General features: G+C 35.1%; 1 protein-coding gene across 2 annotated transcripts in view; it reads left to right on the top strand.

Moving 5' to 3' along the window:
* Window positions 1-19,559, top strand: part of DGKB (diacylglycerol kinase beta) — a 524,454-nt gene that overhangs the window by 169,820 nt on the left and 335,075 nt on the right. For both annotated transcript variants that reach the window (XM_059712461.1, XM_059712459.1), the window contains one exon: window positions 17,754-17,786. In XM_059712461.1, the coding sequence (XP_059568444.1) occupies window positions 17,754-17,786 (33 nt within the window). The remainder of the gene's footprint in view (window positions 1-17,753; window positions 17,787-19,559) is intronic.

Here is a 19,559-nt window from a genome sequence, read left to right as displayed (position 1 = left end):
AACAGTCGGATTACTGCTATGTGAAAGCGCATTCAGTACTGTGTACAAAGGTAGATTTCCTGAAGGTCTTCCCTCATCCCTCCTCCAAACAAATAAAAAGTGACTTCAGTGTATTCAGTTAGGGTCTTAATAAGCCACTTAATTTCCATAAAAGGCCATGAATCCTTACCGACTGATTGCCAAAACAGATGTTCTTTGTTTCATGGACTTCATTAAAAAAGGCATTCTTAATTCTTTTTCCTGGATCACCTTCCGAAACCTCTGCTGTCTAATCCCAATCGAGTATCAATACAAAAAACTGCAGTAATTCCATTGGGAACATGGCCCGACTAGCATGCAATGCACTCACTCGTTACTCGTTATGTTCTAAATTTTACCCCAACACAAGACAGATTTGGCTCCATTTGTTTTGGTCGCTTACACATTTGCTTTCATTAAATTTGTACTCACCTTTGTGTTATTAACCTGAATTAAACGGTGGTTTTTTAAAATATATTTTATTCATTTTTTACAGGGAAGAAGGGAGAGGGCTAGAGAGTTAGAAACATCGATGAGAGAGAAACATCGATCAGCTGCCTCCTGCACACCCCCCACTGGGGATGTGCCCGCAACCCAGGTACATGCCCTTGACCGGAATCGAACCTGGGACCCTTCAGTCCGCAGGCCGACGCTCTATCCACTGAGCCAAACCGGTTAAGGCAAAAGATGTTTGTTTGTTTTTTAATCTCATGAAACAATCTAATGACAAAGAAGGATATATTGTTAGAGATCCTTTATTACCTAACAAATCCCTGTTGGCTGTGTATCATAGTTTGTAATCTTTTGGACCTATGACTCTTATTACTGTCATATTTTATCCTCTATCTGTAGAAAGCATAGAGTGAAATTTATACCCACAGTAGACTATGGTGTTGGTAAAAATATTCTTTACTTCTATGTGTTAACCAATAACTTTATTACTATCCTATCCATAAATCTTCCTTCACTATAATGGCCTCATTTAGTAACGTACAATTATTTTTGATAGCATATAAATTTGTTAGGTCACAAAAATCAGTGAAAAGGCTAAAGTCCCCTTGATTCTTAGACTTCTATAGAATGATGGTTTTATCTTACATTCTTGCCAAGTTATATATATTTTATGATCAGGCAAACTGGGTATCTAGGAATATACACGTTTTTATAATGATCCTTCAGTTTGAAGAAAGCAGTCAATTTCTTGTGTCTCTATTAACAAAAGAGGATTTGAGATGTCTCATGAGGAGTAGCATTTTAAACTTTATGTTTGAACAGTAATATGAAGAAAATTATCATAAATGTCTTTTTGTTTGTTGTTTTCTTAATCCTCACCCAAGGATTTCTTTTTCTATTTATTTATAGAGAGACTAAAAAGGAGTGATGCAGGGGCAATAAGAGGGAAGAAGAGATAGAGAAACATCAATGGGAGAGAGTCACATTTATTGGTTGCCTCTTGCACACGTCCTGTCGGGGTCAGGGATCAAACCTGTAACTCAGGTACATACCCTTGACCGGGAGTCAAACCCAGGACACTTCAGTTCACTGGCTGATGCTCTAACCACTTAGACACATCATCCAGGGCTAAATATAATTTTTATTACCTTTACCTTATTTTTTAGCTTAGTTTTCTCTAGACAAAAAAGGATTAGTGTACATTATTATTTAAAACTTAAGTTCTTATTCTTTAAATAATGTGTTAATTACTTATTTCAGTTTTTTTCAATTACAGTTGACATTCATTGTTATATTAGATTTATGTGTACTGTATAGTAGTTAGACATTTATATAATTTATGTAATGATCACCCCAATGAATCTAGTATCCACCTGGCACCATACAAAATTATTACAATATTCCCTATTCTGTACTTTAAGGGGTTAATTACTTAGTCATTCTTTATAATTACTGTTAAGTATTATTATTATTATAAGTAAAAGTTATAAATACAATATAAAATGAGAAAACTTTTAAAAATCTGTAACCAGTTATATAAGAATGATTATATATAAATAGAACAACTATTAAATTTTTCCTCTTGATTTTTAGGTGTACATTTTTTGACATTTTTGTCATTAAACTTAATATATCATGTGACTTCCTATTTTTACACTTAAACTTATATCATTGAATATTTATTTCTGTATACTACAGAACATCACTGTTATTGGCTGTTTATTGTGAAAATATCATAATTTAGTTGAAACAGTATATCTAGCATGCTTCACTTATTTATTTTGTTATTGTAAATAACATTTTTGTGAACATCTTATGAAGAGTGGCTACTCCTGGTTATTCTCTAATTAATATTGCAAAGTATCATTTTTCCTAAAATGTATTATATTGTTCTACAGGTGAATCAGATGTCAGTTTAGTTCTTCCAGAACTGCAAACACATTTTCAAATCAGGAACCTAGGAGTGGATTCCTTTCTAAAACCAAAAATTCATATTAGAATAAACTATTGATTCTTTAAACATTTAAAAATTAACTTTGGGTAATTATTTTATCTTACTTTTAAACACATAATATCAGAATATATAGTAAAAGTAATATTCATTGACAGGAAGTGATAGGACATAAAAGAAAGAACATGTTTATCATCATGTCCTTTGGACAGATAGTGGTGTGCACTTCCTGCAATATTTTCTTCTGTTATAATATCCAAATTTACTTAAAAGTAACCTTTAAGATTGCCAACAAGATAAATAACAAAGCTCATTAGCTCAGACAAAGGAAAACAAAACTATTTGGAAAATATACATTTTAAACATATTCTTTAGCTTTGATTCAAATGGTTCCAGTTCTACTTCTCTTCTTTCTTCATTGTGACTGTAAACTTGGCCAACTTGTGTTGCTGAAGCAGCAGTCTCCTTGTCTCTTCGTATAACACCCTCAGAGAACCATATGTCTATATTCTCTTCTTCCGATCTTGCTTGCACTTCCACGGTGATAAGGATTCTACAGAAGTATGCGTTGTAGGTATGGTGGTTGGGTCTTAAATAGCATAGAGTTTGTTCAATCTTTCCTTAGAACATGTGTTTCACCAAGTCATTGCAACTCAGCAATGTTTAGTGTGTGTTTCTTTCTAATAGTCCAAGTATTATGGGTTCTTTCTGTTTGGCCATTTATCTCCAAACAGCAACAAGTGACTAATTCAAAACTAAACATCATCCAATTAAAGGAGGGAAGGAGATATTTGAATTCCCTGTGCCTCTGCAGTTTGGATTTTGGATTCTCTGTAACCTTATTTCCTCTCCTAGTTGCATATTTAGAAATGTCGAGTCTGATGGGAAGGTGTGAACAGTTGGATAAGGGGGAGACTTGCTGCACTGAACCTTAGTTTTCATTAACACCCTTTCAGCTGCTTCCCCATTCTTTTCCATTTACCTCTTTAACCTTTAACCACAGTTACTGAAGTCATCAATTTTCTTGAGATTCTTTATGTAATGTACCATGGGTTTGTGCCTTTGCAATTTTCTTTTTTGTCTAAAGAGTGGGACACAGCACATTGGCAGTGCTCAATAAATGTTTCATCAATGTCATTTCTTAATATTCATTTAATTAATATTCATTATAGATCAATTCATAATTGTCATCACAGTAATGATAGGCAAAAAGGAATCTCATTTTTTTATATTTTGGAAATCTAACTCAGACTCAACTTCATGGCATTGTTTGTAAAGGATAGCAGCTTTTAAGTATTTTTAAATTTTTTTTAATGTGTAAAATTAAATTCTGTATGTTCCTTTTTTTGGCCAATCGTTTTCTGCTTTAAATTCTAATAAGGAACACCTTAAGCACTGGAGAGCTTTAATGTTTAGAAAATGTGTATACTTAGTTTGGTTGCACACAGTATTCATGCACATATACTTTAAAGGTACATAGTAAAAGAAATGGGAAAATGATCCATCAAAACTAAGTTTTGATTCTATCATACATTGTGAGATGAACCATTTATGTTGCATTGTTTTAATTAGATTCCTTTTATTGGTTTCTGAAGAACCCATCTTTATGTTCACCTATTATGTAGAATGCATATACTAATAAACAGCCTATCCTAGAGAAAAAGTTAATCTATTATGGCTAATTCTATTTGTTTTTACCTAAATGAATATGGTAGATTTCTATTTTTAGGACTAAAATATTATTTTCAGTTAATTTTATAAAACATTCCTATACATTTCTATGATATTGTATGCCTAAAATATAGTTGTATCTAGAGCAAGTTATATTTTAGGGAAACCAACTTTTACCTCTTTGGTTTTGTTCTGCTTTATAGAATACCAGAAACCAAAAGCTGATATGACATAATGGGAAGTTCAATTACTTTAAAATCTCATGAAAACCTAAAATCTGTAGCCAAAGAATGAACATCGCCTAATATTTTGAACTAAAATATTCAAAATGTAAAATCGATGAGATAGATTCAAACAAAACAAAGAATATAATGCGCCTGATTCAAAAGTGAGGATATGGGTTCATGTTTTAATGAATTAAATTATCCTACAACTTATTACCAACAATATTCAAGGCAGTTTATGTAAATATTCAGTAAGCAATAATAGGAAACATACTGCTTTGACAAAATTAAGTTATGCTTAGAAATTCATGTCACAGTAATCTACAAAGTTGATAGAGGTGGTTTGCAAATTTGTCCCTGAGTTTCTTAGGAACTTTAGAAAAAGGAGGAAATATAGGCATAAAAATAAACCATTCACTTAGAGAAAACACTTTTATTGTTACTGTTTTAATTGAGATCAGACATTAATTTCTTCCATGTGAAATTATGTTGGTAGGGAACTACATCTCAACAATAATGCTGAAATCGATACAGTAGTGTTTGTTTCCCTTGGTTTTGCCTTTTGGCAACAACTATCAATGCAGAGTGATGGCTTATGGCCAAAGTGCATATTAGTAAAAATAAGTCTGCCTGCTGCCAGAGTAAAATAGTAATAATTTTGCAACAAGACAAGAAACAAGCATAGTAGTTAAAAGTTAGTGGGGCATCATGAATAAAGATTTATTGCATTGAGCAGAGGCACAGGTTACTAGCAATTGTTTTACATAATCAAGAATACTGAGGAAAGCACCTATATTATAATATACTGACTTAAAAGGGAAAACTCAAAGGTCAAAAAATATGTAGAGAAAAAATAATGCCTATCAGAAACTAAAATATCTCAGTATCTGCATGGGGGGGGGGGGGGAATCAACATTGAGGCCAACTGAATCAGTAATTTTCAGGAGAGGATGAAAAAAATCCATAGTACAAAAAAGAATCAGACCAAAGTGGAAAGAGATCATCTTATCCTTAAACAAAAAATTAAAACTAAGTTATGAGGTCTAATTATACTGAAGAAAATCAAATTTAACTACAAAGAACATACATTTCTTCAAATTTACAAATTACTTAATGTAATTTCCATGCAATATTTTGTGCTTGTCAACATGATTCCAAAGTTTTCTAGGAAGAATAAATGTTACACAAGTACATTATAATTCTGAGATAGAAGAGTAATAAGGAAAGACCAAATCTCAAGCATATGTTTATTGAAGATACAGTGATCAAAATAATGCAATAGTGTCTCTAGAAGATATACAGAACTGATAGACGGTCACTCTAAACCATATTGAACTCTGTATGATAATGTATACAATAAAGGTTGCATATCCAATCTGGCAGGGAATAGTAGGGATCAGTGGTGTTGAGATTACTGTATAATCATATGGAAACTAAAGGAATATAACTTCTACTTTATAACTATCCAAAACAAATCATTCATGGGTTAAAGATTTAATTTTTGCCTTGTGGAAGGCCCTTTTACCTTTTCCTGAAATGGAAAAGATAAAAGAAAATATTGACAGATTTGAAAAATCAAAATTTCTTTAAATAATTGTAAATATCAAAACGTATAAATCAAGGTAAACATAGGCAAAATAAAGAAAACCATTTTGTAAATGTAATACAAAAAATTAAAAAATATTTTAAAAATGTAAATCTTATGAATAATCAAGAAATGCAAATTAAAAGAATGAGATACACTTTTTCTATCCTTTTTAGAAAATATTGTTGTCAAAGATATGAAAAATTGGCCATTCTCATTAAATATTAGTTAGATTAAATTGCCACAAACTGGCATAAAAGCTCCCAAATATTTGAACCTCTGGGTTGGTGTTTCTACTTATGCCCTCTATAGGAAGATCAAGGTTAGGGCAGGTCAGATATCCAGGTCTAATTGAATTTCTGTTTAAATAAATGCTTTATATCATTTCCATCTTCTAACTTTTAAATTTTAAGTGCAATAAAAATTTGAATCTTTTCCTCACTAGATATTTAAGGATAAATTTCACCTTGCAAAGGTAACATGTTGGTTTTAGTGAAATGGTGGTGGTGATCATAAAATATTCATATACATGCTTCCTTAGTTTTATTAGGTACTAGAGGCCTGGTGCACAGATTTGTGCACCAGTGGGGTCCCTTGGCCTGGCTTGTGCCCTCTCGAAATCCAGGACCCCTTGGGGGATGTTGTACTGCTGGTTTTGACCTCATTCCCCACAGACCAGGCCCAGGGACCCGCAACGGGCTTCTAGTATGTATATAAGATCTTTGGTTAATCTCTTCCCGCCTTCTCCCGTACCCCCTCCCCTCTGAGGTTCATTAGTCTGTTCCATGTTTCCATGCCAGTGCGTTGAGCGTCCGCTCCCTGGTGATCAGTGCGCGTCATAGCAACCGGTTGGACGGTGAGACAGTCACTTAGGCTTATAGATAGATAGATAGATAGATAGATAGATAGATAGATAGATAGATAGATAATAGATAGATAGATAGATAGATAGATAGATAGATAGATAGATAGATAGATAACTTGTCTAGTCTCAACTTCACTTGGAACCAAAGCAACATAGATTCACATATAACTTTTGGTCCATACAGTCATACCTCAGAGATATTGCAGGTTTGGTTCCAGATCTCTGAAATAAAGAGAGTTACTGGTATACCTTGGAGTTATTGTGGTCTTGGTTCCATATTATTATAATAAAGCAAGTATCACAATAAAGCATAATTTTTTTGCTGGCGGAGGGTCTTATCTTCCATGTGTGAAAAACATAACACCTGTGAAGCATAATTAAGCAAAGCACAATAAATTGAGGTCTGCCTATACATCAACTTGATGTATACAATATACGCAATGATTGTTGACTCACTTTGTTCCTTAGTTAAACCTATATGTCCCCTTCATGTGGAATAGGATAATTTAGTTCCAATTTGATGATAAATTTTATCATTTCAAATTTGGTTGCTAATATTTATGGCAGCTTTAATCAATTCAGCTTTATTTGTCAAAGGAAACCCAAATCCTGGAGGAATATAGCATACCACCTAGTGTTCTATTCATTATTACATTACTTTGATTTCATCCCAACCACAAAAAGAATGTTCAAATATTTTTATTTGGTTACCATTTCTCCAATATCCTTGAGTCTTCTAATGCCTATAATTCTCTTAATTTATTTCTAGCACTTTCTGCTTCTCTCAGAACTCATTTTTGTCCTTCCATGGCATTTCTTATGACCTGTAATAATACACTGTTGACATGCTGATTTACAAAGGAAAAACTCAAACACAGTGTAATCCAACATGCTTATATTTGGTAGAACTCGTGATTCGAGTCCAGCACTTGAACTTCTCATTTTTCATCCTTAGTTATGTGTGTGCCCTAGAACCCATACCAGCGAAGGAGCTGTTTGTTCTCCGGTGTAATGTTATTTTCTGTGTTTGTATATGGATGTGATCTTTATCTGCCCCTTAATGTTATGCTCTCTGTAAGGGGTCTCATCCAGTTCTGTGACTACAACTAACACTTTGAAATATGTCCATTCTGTGTGTTCTCCCTCGCCCCTCTAAACCCAAATATTCCGCTTCATGTGATCAATTTCCCCTTAGATGTCCCACGGAAGCCTCTGTGGTCCATATATGAGACATCGTTTCTTGCGCAACAGTTCCCTATGCTCAGTCCATAGCACCATCATCATTCCTGACACTCACACTAAAATCATTTAATCTTTATCTCTAGAATCTAATTCAATTGGACACAGAATAGATGCTCAGCAATGTTTACTGAATTAATGAATAACATTCAGTCAGCTCTTTTGAATCTCATCCATTATCACTTTTTCCTGTTGAAAAGAAATACATCAGACAGTAACAAATATCAAATAAAAATTACAATGAACAAGTGACAGAAGCTTGTTTTTAAAAAAATCATCAATATCCTATGATAATTGAATTTTATTGTTATAAACTAATAAACTTCAGATTTAAAGTAGATGATGATGAGGTAGCATTAGTGGGTGTCCAGTTAGCATTGTGCCTAGTTTCTGAAGTGGCACTTGAAGTATTTTGTAGTCATTACTAAAATTTAAAAAACTAGTGATGGTTACACTGTTGTAGTTATATAAAATATCCAATAGATGGTACTGTGAAATGCCTAATATTCCAAATAAAGTAGTAGAGACCTTACAGGAAACATTTCAGAATTTTGAGTAGGATCAAGGAATTTTCCTCTGGTTATCAAATTATATTTAAATGTTATTTTTTTAAAGTATAGCTTAAATGGTACAGCAGTTCATGTCAAAATATCATCAGATTCACTCCTAGTGTAGTTCAGAACATGAACGTCAGTGTTCATTGTTAAATGGAACTTTCACATTGTTCATATTCTATTAGGAGTTTATTGTAGGGTTTGTTTGTTTTTTTGTGTGGTGATTTCACTTAGTTTATGTTACTTTAGTTAATGTTACTTAAGTTAATGTTACTTTAGTTAATGTTACTTAAGTCACAGCTTTTTTAGTAAGCAACTGTAACTGCACGTCTTTGTTACAAAATTCGACTGAAGCATTTATGCTAAAAATTAAGCCAGCCTGTGTGAGAACGTCTCCCTTATTACTTAGCAAGAGTGCAACTATTATTTCTTTCATTTTTGGTTTCTACCAAGAGCAGTCCAATATCTGAATGAAACTTTATACTATTTTGTAAATATAACACATATTCCAAACATATAAAAATATATCATGGAGTAAAAAATTTACTTTATAAAAGCAACAGTTTAAAAATTGGTTAGTTTGCTCTTAAGTAGCATATTAAAAGTTGCAATTTGTACATAGCCTCATTTATCTTGGTGCACATTTGAAATTTCCATTTTAAAGTGGTACATGTATATTTGTAAGATTAAGGTCAAATTGTAATTACCAGAAATAAGTTTTATAAAACCTATACACAAAGCTAAAATTGTCTAAAGCATTATCTGATAATATAGAAAATGTCTGAGTATCTTATTTAAAATATTACATACACCTTTTAAAGATTTTTTACTATTTATGATATTCTTTAAAAAGCTGTGTATTCCTTTGTATTAGAGTTATTTGTTGATTAATTTAATATATAAATTTTACTGCATATGACAATATTGCAGGCACTAGAGAAATCAAGATAAAATAGTTTTTAAAAAAAAATATATTTTATTAATTTTTTACAGAGAGGAAGGGAGAGAGATAGAGAGTTAGAAACATCGATGAGAGAGAAACATCGATCAGCTGCCTCCTGCACATCTCCTACTGAGGATATGCCCGCAACCCAGGTACATGCCCTTGACCAGAATCGAACCTGGGACCTTTCAGTCCGCAGGCCGACGCTCTATCCACTGAACCAAACCGGTTTCGGCAAGATAAAATAGTTTTAAGGAAGAATGCTTCTGTATGAATCAGCAGCTTCTTGTGGGATATACGTTCATATGTTCATACGGTCATATGTTCCTCAGCTTCTTTCTACATTTATCATTCTTTCACGTTTTAGATAATAAGAATGTGTGGTATATTATTCATCCTCTTAAAAGAACATATTATTAGGTACATATGAATGTCTGCTTAAAGAAAATATGCTATTGAAATAACTTGAGCTTCCTTAAGTAATTGAGACTCTTTTTCTTTATTTAAACAACAACAACAACAAAAATGATTAGAGCTTTGGTAAGTCTAGGCTTTTCAGACCATTGTCTCCTGACTCATAGCAGAATACATATGTCAGATTTGCAATAGGAAGGTTTGGGATGAACAAGTATTTCCCTGGGTGCTTTGAGTTAAAAGTGATTTCTGCCCACTGCTGTGTCATGAAAACATCCTTTTGGATTCACCAGGAAATAATGGGGCCTCTAAAATCCTCTGCAGATTCTTTACATTTTGCATGCGTTGTGTACTGTGTTCCTTAAAAACACAGCGACACACAATAATTCATTCACCCAGATTTTCAAGTATATTGGATGTGCATAACATTACATGGTCAAATTCTTACATGGGTCAAATGGGTTTAAATATAAACTGTGCATGGCGATCTCAAGTGGTAGTCTCTTAATAAACATCAGATACTTTTTATTGCTGCCCTCCTTTATTTCAGTAACATTTTAATTAATTCACATGATTGAATAAATGTACATTGAGACTTGTTTCCTAATGAGGGCGCATTTAGAGGAAAGGTTTTGCATCATTCTGATATCCTGTGGGTAATTATATTCTAATTATATGGTCAGGGGAAAAGAGTCTATAACACAGTCCTGATATTGTTTGTTGGACCCAATTAATTACATGCACATAATGAAAGTTCATGATAAGGTTGACTGGCGGTTAGTGTAAAATTTTAAGTCAATTGAATCTTAGCCTAATGTGAAGTACAGAATGGGACTTTAACCTGGTTAGAAAGCGCTTTGGTGTGAGATCAGTGGATATTTAGAGGGACAAAGGATGAGAACAAATTTCATTTTCACTTATTTGTTTTCTTTTTTAATTTAAGGTCTTTTCCAAGATTGATGAAAATGAAAATTTAGCAGCCTAATGATTTAATTCTAAATATTAGTATCAATATTATCTCATTACCTACAGTGATTTCGGAAAGCAACAGCACACCAAGGATACAGCAATACATTTCTAGAATGGGTTCATGGACTTCTGGAGCGCTAGAATACCCATACCAGGAAGTATTGTTGATTAATTTTATGAAATTAAAATTCAGGAGGTATTAATCTATCATACTAGGTTTTTTCCCCCAGGGTGATTTAAAAAAAAATTTCAAATCACTGACTCCACTCAGACCTCTGTCTCAAACATTCACAAATACATTCAAAAGTACATATGCATAACCCATAAATAGACATCTATTAGTCATCTGTATGTAACCTATGAGTGCTAAAGACTAATTAAAAAAGCATAAGCCAGTAAGCATGTACATTTCACTTTGAAATGTGCTTTGAAAAAGTTTGAATCTGATGTTTAAGAAATTTGCAAACATCAAACTGAAGCCGCGTACTAAACATCAGCTCCATCCTTCCCTTGCTCAATGCCATCATTCTCTTTGCTCAAATCTTGGAAAGAGTCTTCAGGATGGAGAACAACGGAGGATTTCCTATTCCTGTTTTTCTTCTAAGCCTCCCTCCCCCTTCTTCTCCATTGCTTTCTCTCTTCTGTCTCCTCTCTCCCCTCCTGCATCTTCCCTTCTCCCACTCTATTCTAATTGCCATAGCACAGATAGTTCATTTGAAAATATAAGTCTGTTAGTTCCCATCTCCTCCTTAGCAATAAAAAATAGTTCCAGATGAAGAAAGTGCAATCAGTGTTTTCTGGCTGAGCTCTAAGCAGGCAGTGAAACTAAGGGGATCATTTTGGTTCTAAAGTTAGTAAGTTACCATGTTATTAAGAATTTAAATATGCCAGGCATCCTTTTAATCCCAAGGTTGGTATAGTTATGATGCTCACTGTACACTTGAGGAAAGTGACGTTTAGAGAAATTAAGAAATTTACCTAAAGTCACACAACATGCAAGTGGCTGAAGTGATATCTGCCTTACCCCAAATCCCGTGTTCTAAACCTATTTCTAATATTTATGCCGCAGTCCCCAACAATTGGGTAAAATACATTTAGGGGATCTAGACCATATTTCAAAAAAGAATGGGAAGAAAAACAATGGAGTAAAAGTAGATTAGAAGTGAAGAGAGAGGAGAATAGAATATATCAGAAAGTGGAGCACACAGGGTAAGTCTTCTTTGTGAAATTATTTAGAACTATGTAAATACACACACATTCCTATCATGGAGCAGAGCTAAAAAAAAAACAAAAACAAATTGAAGAAGCTGTTTTCAATCATATTGGCTTCTGATGATTTTAGGATAATATTTCTAACTAGGGGCCCGGTGCACGAAATTCGTGCACTGGGTGTGTGTGTGTGGGGGGGGGAGAGTGTCCCTCAGCCCAGTCTGCCCCCTCTCACATACTGGGAGCCCTCAGGCGTTGACCCCATCACCCTCCGATCGCAAGATCGGCCCCTTGCCCAGGCCTGACGCCTCTGGCCTAGGCGTCCGGCCCGGGCAGCGGGGACCTGCAGTGGCAGCGGGGGGCGCCGTGATCGCGCGGGCTCCGCCCCTGCCCCTGCAGGACGCCTCTGGTTGAGGCTTCTGGCCCAGGCAGCGGGGACCCACAGCTGCAGCGGCCCCGTGATCGTGGCTTTGCTTTAGGCCCAGGCAAGGGACCCCTAGCTCCTGGGACTGCCAGCTTCGACCATGCCCAGCTCCCATCGCTGGCTTCACCCCTACTTCCTGCTATCACTGGCCAGGGCGGAAAAGACACCTGATTCTCCGATCATGGCTGGGGGGCAGGGCAAAGGCAGCCCCAGGGCCGCCTTTGCCCTGCCCCCCAGCTCTTAGCTCCCCCCTGGGTTTCCAATCACTGTCAGTGGCAAGGGGCTTCTTCCTGCTTTCCCTTTCACCTCCCTGCATTGTGCCTACATATGCAAATTAACCACCATCTTGTTGGCAGTTAATTTGCATATAGCCCCGATTAGCCAATGAAAAGGGTAGCTCGTACGCCAATTACCATTTTTCTCGTTTATTAGTGTAGATGGCTTAATTTCACTAGCTATTCAGTAGGTAGAACAATAAATAGTAACATTAGAGAGGATTTTAGTGATTCTGGCTGATGGCTTTTATATGTAGAAATCTATGTTTGAAATCATTTGGATATCTCCATAAAAAGACAGCTTTAACATTTTCACTGAAAACATTTGCTGCCCCTAAAGTTTCCCAGTGTCCGTCGCCCTAGGCACACCTCCCTGAAGGCTCTGTGTGCTCCCTTCTGGACACAGCCGTGCACACGGCCTGAGGGAGCCGTTCAGGAGGGAGCCTCGCTCTCCCTCCTCTTCCACATCCCCTGACCAAAGCTCTGCAAACACGCATAAATCACCACATTTACAGAAGTAAGAATAGAATATTTTTCTGAGCGATTACAAGGGTAGTAAAGTCATCTCAGGCACAAATCTTTTTACCATTCAATGTAAGTGGGTGCGAGCTTAAAAACGGGCCCCAGTGAGAAGTGGTTAGGCAAGGGCTCCTCGATAAGATTATAACATGTGTATTTTCTAAAATATTTTATTTTCATTGGTTATACTTGATTAGATATGTCCAAGTGCCACTGGAAAAGTAAAACATTTTGTAATTTTTCTAAGTGAGCTGTATGCCATACACTGAAATAATCATTGATTAAAGATGTTAATAAAGACAGTGACAGTGGTAGTATAATTATTTTGATTTCACTTGTTTTTAAAATTTGTATTGTGTGCATATATGTGAGTGTACACACCTCCGGATCTGCAAAATCAGAAAAGGTTAAACAACTTGCGAAGCTGGGATGTGGAAGTAAAGTTCATAGAAATAAAAAACGTGTTTGGTTCCTATACCTCAGCATTGTCATTGATACATTTTATTATCATCTGAGCAAAGAACAGGTTGGCCTGAGGCTGAGGCAGTATCCCATTGTAGGAAGGCGGTTGTTCTTTTCCCGAACCTGCTATTCTCCCTGTCTCTCTCTTCTTTGATGCCAGAGGTATCTGATTGTATGTAAGAAAAAGAAACTATTGAAAATAGGGTGTTGTTGTTGTTTTTTTTTTTTTTTTGTTTTGTTTTTTTGGCCTATTTAACTTACCAGTGTACTGAAGTTATTCTGTTCAATTAATCCATATTGATATCACGCTAATTCTTTCAGGCATAACAGAGAGACATTGTGGTTACTGCATGCTTTGCTATGTTCTACACCTTTTTAAATTATTTACTTTCCAAATCACTTAAAAAAATAGAGACACGGGAATACAAGGGAAATGATGGGCCTGTTCAGGAGGGAGCCTCACAAACAGACTTAAACATTTTTATTGTTGTTGAACCTGCTGTTGTTTGAGTTCAATAAAACCTGGGACATAAAAAGCACTCTGTTTGGATTCTGTCACTAACTTTATCTTTTCAGGTTAGTTATCAAATCTTTCTGATTCTTAGTTTCCTACTCTGAGAAATGGAGTAAATATCAGTTTAGTGGAAGAATTAAATGAAATAAAAAACCTGAAAGCAAATTTGTTAAAAATAGGAACGTTCTTATATAGGTATGAGATATAATTCTCTTAATTTTACTTTAGTCTTGAAATAACTGATGACCCTTTTAATGTGAGTACTATTCTCTTATTATATTTTTAACTAAGTCAAAGCTTAATAATCTCTCCAGCAAAGATTTTTCTTTGTCCTGTGACAATTTGGATTAAATTGTCAATTTAAAATGATTACATGTTAGAAAATATGAAGACAAGAGATATCTCAATACTTTAGAATAATAGGATTTTTAAAAATTCTTGGATATTAGGTTGAACTTAACAAGTGCCCTGAAGGCAAATGCATCTTTTAAACTAATTATCTGTACTGTGTATTCTATTTAATATTAAAATGATACTGATTAAATAAAATCAATCACATTCCTCTCCAGTCACATCTCACATTTGATTAAATACAAACATACAGTTCCTGTATTAATTCTGATTAAAAATATATTACATTTAGAATTATACACTCATGGTAATTTTAAAAAAAACTAAAACATTTACTCTGCTCATCCTTGATATTTAAAAATCATATACAGAAGAATAAAAATGAAGTAATATAATAGCTGAATTAGTTTTCTAACCAGTTGCTTCTTTTCCAATTTACCTAGATATCATGGTTTTCTTATTGGAACTCAGGGAGAAGAGAGTGGTGGGCGTGTAATTTATTATATACCCATTGCTCATAGGTCTTAATTGCAAGTGAGCTCAAATAGAGTTTCATCATCCTTATTCTTGGAGTGCATTTCTAGTGTTGCTGTCAAACAGAGTCTGAGTGTTGCTAAAGAAACTTCTCAAAGCTGGTGGCTTTCTGTCTGACTTATTTTTGACTTCTCGCCAGGCTGAGCCCTCAGTTTTGCTTGATCCTGTTACTCATCCTTAGCCAACTGCTTTCCCATTTTCAGAGAAGTAGTGACAAACTTTACTATTTCACTACTTTCTTCATCTCTCTCCTCTCTCTTTCTCGCTCTCTCTCTGCCAGCCTCATTTGCTCTCAGTAAATAACCCACATTCCCACTGCTCTAGAAGGAAGAGGCCTGCTCACATGAATATCTGTAAATTACCAATTCTCTACACAAGTGCTGAGAAAGTGGCAACTTGGGCTCAATTTCATCCCTTGGTGTATTTTGAGAGGGTGGTGATGCCTTAAAATGAAATTTTTATCATCCAACATGGCATAGTCTTTGCTTTATCTTTAAAATGCCTTTCATAGTTTTTTTGGGGGGAGGGTTGGTGGTAGAGGTGGGTGGATAGGGTCTATTTGAAATTCTTGCATTGCACTTGGTTGTTATTCTGACAACTATAATCTTTCCCCGTGCCTTTTCCTTGCCTTGTTCTGTGCAGACATATGTATAGTTAATATAAACTCTTCCCAAGGTGGCATGCATCTGTGACTTATGCCCTGAAGGTCACTTGATGGGTGTCTTAGTTTGGTTGCTTGGGAGTTTCCAGGACTCTTCCTGGTCCATGGCATTGGATAGGTAAGGACACATAGGCTAAGGCAATTAATATGGATTTGAGGGACAACAAACACTTATATATTATAATAGAGATGGGAGTATGCATTCATGTCTTAAAAGTGTTTATTCAGATCTAAGCTTCAACCAAAAGCTGAGAAAGGAGAGTAGCAGGCTGACAAGTTGAAATTAGGACAAATATTTTCCCCACCACCCATTGCCCAATGTGTATGTAGATGGACTTGGACTCCTTAAGTCAAGAATATTACTCAAATCAGAAAGCTTTCAATGAAAGTTCTTTCAAACCTTTTGAGAAATAACAACAGTCACTTCCACAGGGTTCTCTTGTTAATGGAATAGTTAAACCAAGTTTATCCTCCAGTTGATCCTTCTTCTGTATTCCTGGACACCTTAATTTTCTCTAGGGTGGTCCTAGACCCTTTCTCCTTCTGTTGGGTGCATTGGATCCTTTTGGGTGCATTGGATCCTTCTAATCCATCCGTACACTGAGCAGCTGTGAAGCCCTGTAAGGCCTCATTTAAATCAGAAATACCTATTTATTCTTTTGGTTCTTGCTGTTGCTCTGAAGTTCTATCTGGTAAGAATATCAACTAATAACTGTGTACTGAGATTTTTCAGACCTATTTTTGGGATCTATTCAAAGTCCTCCTCACATAGCTTGTTGGTCCTGGGGAGGAAAATGGAATATACTTCCCACTCCCTCTTTTTTAGGGACCCTTGGCTTTTTAAAAAAAAAAAAAAATATATATATATATATATATTGATTTCAGAGAGAAAGGGAGAGGGAGAGAGAGAATAGAAACATCAATGATGAGAAAGAATCGAGCAGCTGCCTCCTGAATGCCCCACACTGGGTGGGGATCGAGCCAGCAACCTGGGCTTGTGTCCTGACCAGGAATCAAACCGTGGCCTTCTGGTTCATAGATTGATGCTCAACCACTGAGCCATCAGAGCCGGGCAGAACTCCTTGCTTCTAATCCAAGCTTCCTACTCTCCCACCCCCACCACACACACTATTGGAAACCTTTATCTCATATTATGAGTGTCTATTCTTCCAATTTTGTTCTAAGTCCCACAGGACACATGCTTTTGGAATTCAGTAACCTTTGATCTGTTTCTTCCCAGAAGCAAACCTTTCCAATGTGATTCCGAAAAGGAGGGTGAGGGGTGGTCATTGAGGATACACTCTCATGAAAACTAGCTTCAGTGTATTCAACCTCATTAAAAAAATTACTCTCAAGAAAAATCTTGCTTCTTATTTTACTGATTATATTTTTGTTTTTACTGATTAATAATTTTTTTCTTCCAGAGAATCACAAAATCAAAACAACAGCATAAACTATATCTACATAAAAAAGACTGAGTATTTTTAGGAAGGAATGAGAGTTGGAGTGGAAAATGGAAAAGGGGGCTGGGTAAACAGGCAACTTCAAAAATGAGTTGGAGTTGTTTATAAAAGATAATGGAACCTGGAGATGAGTTCTTATTCTAAAATACATCAGTGTTGTTGCAGATAAGTTGGTGAAGCTGGCCAATGATGTTGGTCAGTCTACTTTGAGTGGATGAAATTCTATTTGGGATAAGTGGTTCTACAATCTGACTCTGTATTAGAGCATTCCTTATTTTGTGAAAAGATATTTATTTAGTGAATGAATGTAATCAGACAGATTATGACAACAAATGTATTTCATGTTTATTAATTTTTTTCCCCACAGGAGAATAGTTGTATAAGAACCTTCATTGATATTTGTTTTCAGTTTGACTTTTGTTCCAGCTTTAATATGAATTTCTCTTTTTCAACAGAATCTGCCCACGTCAGGAGTTTCAGTCCCTGAGGTGAGTAAGCAAAAAAGGTTTTCACACTTGCAGCTAGAGGTCTTTTATACACTTCGTATTGTTAAAGAGATTGTGGCTTGTGTCAGTGACCTATTAATATTAATTTATATATTTTATTTTTTCTCATATCCTTGGGGATCTTTAGATTTTCATGATGGGGTAGACAGGAAGCATTTTCAATCTACATTTGTGACAAACATTAGATAAGCAAGTAGTTATGTGAAACAAAGTATAGTATACCGAGAAAAAGAAAGGTCATGTTGCGAAGAATTTTGACCAAGGTATAAACGTAGCGGGATTCTTCACTTGATCTTAGCCAAAAGGCCGAGAAGCGATAACGTAGCGGGATTCTTATTTGTCCAGTTAAAATATAAATACCTTACAGAAAACCTAGTGCAAATCCTCCGAGCCATTAAAACACAGCTTTCAATGATAACGTGTTGAGAAACTTGTTCATTTGCAGTGCCCATCCCTTTATTTTCTAAAATTATTTTATTTAGTTTTTTGCAACACCATTTATCCCCCAATTCCTTCTTCTCCCTGCCCCCTCCACTACACTGTTGTCTATATCTTTGAGTTCTCTCTCCTTTTTTGGGGGGTGGGGGGGTTAGGGTGGCGGGATTGAGCAAAAGAAAAAAGGGGGGGAAAGACGTGCTCATCCCTTTAAAACAGTACACCTTCATGAATTATTTAGCATGTGACATCACATGGAAAACCATGCTAATAAAATATAGTTACAGAATAAATGACTTGTTTTGAAAATAAGTGCAGGTGTTGCCACATTTATTTTCAGTGAAGTGCTAGCTTTGCCTGTGCATTAATGTAGCAAAGCCGCCACGTGTTCTGTGACAAAATCCTGTCCAGTTGTTACCATCTCTGAAGGATATGCTCGAATGGTATTGTTTCCATACAATTACAGTTTCCATCTGCTTCTTAGGAAAATATTAGTTATCGCATGTGAGTATAACATATTAGAGTATGAATTTTTTTAGAAGATAACATAATTGCACAAAAAAATGTAATAAGCTCTTTCTACTCCTCCCTAAAAAGTATTCTTCATCTCCATGAGGTGGAGATGTCCTCATGGAGACTTTAATAAAAATTTCATTTTCTAACTAGAGATATTACTTGAAAATATACTTGGAGATATGCTTGAAATATGTTTCTGATCTACAGGAAATATGAAACTGCTTTGAGTTGTTTAAGTTAATTGATATCATTATGATAATTGTTATAAAAGAGATATGTTAAACTACATACTCAAGTAACAAAGGTATTAGAAAAATGAAACTTGTGGTCTAATTATTTAAGCATAAAAGAATTAATTTTATCTGTTTAGTTCCTAGAGCAGTGATGGCAAACCTTTTGAGCTCGGCATGTCAGCATTTTGAAAAACCCTAACTTGTCTCTGGTGCCATGTCACATATGGAAATTTTTTGATATTTGCAACCATAGTATAAAAAAGATTTATATTTTTGATATTTATTTTATATATTTAAATGCCATTTAACACAGAAAAATCAACCAAAAAAATGAGTTCACGCGTCAACTCTGACACGCGTGTCATAGGTTCGCCATCACTGTCCTAGAGTTTGCTTTTGCCCCTATTGTAGCCTACCAAATGAACATAGGCACTGTATTTAAAATTTAAAGTTTTTTCTTTAGATTTGTTAAAATTTAAAGTTTTTTATTTAGATTTGTTAATTTCCAAAGCCTCTCATTCAACCATATAATGTATCTAATATAGTTTGAATAAATGAACCAGAATTGCTG

The sequence above is a fragment of the Myotis daubentonii genome, chromosome 10, assembly GCF_963259705.1.
Source record: "Myotis daubentonii chromosome 10, mMyoDau2.1, whole genome shotgun sequence".
NCBI lineage: Eukaryota > Metazoa > Chordata > Mammalia > Chiroptera > Vespertilionidae > Myotis > Myotis daubentonii.
This window is presented reverse-complemented; position numbering and strand designations above follow the sequence as displayed.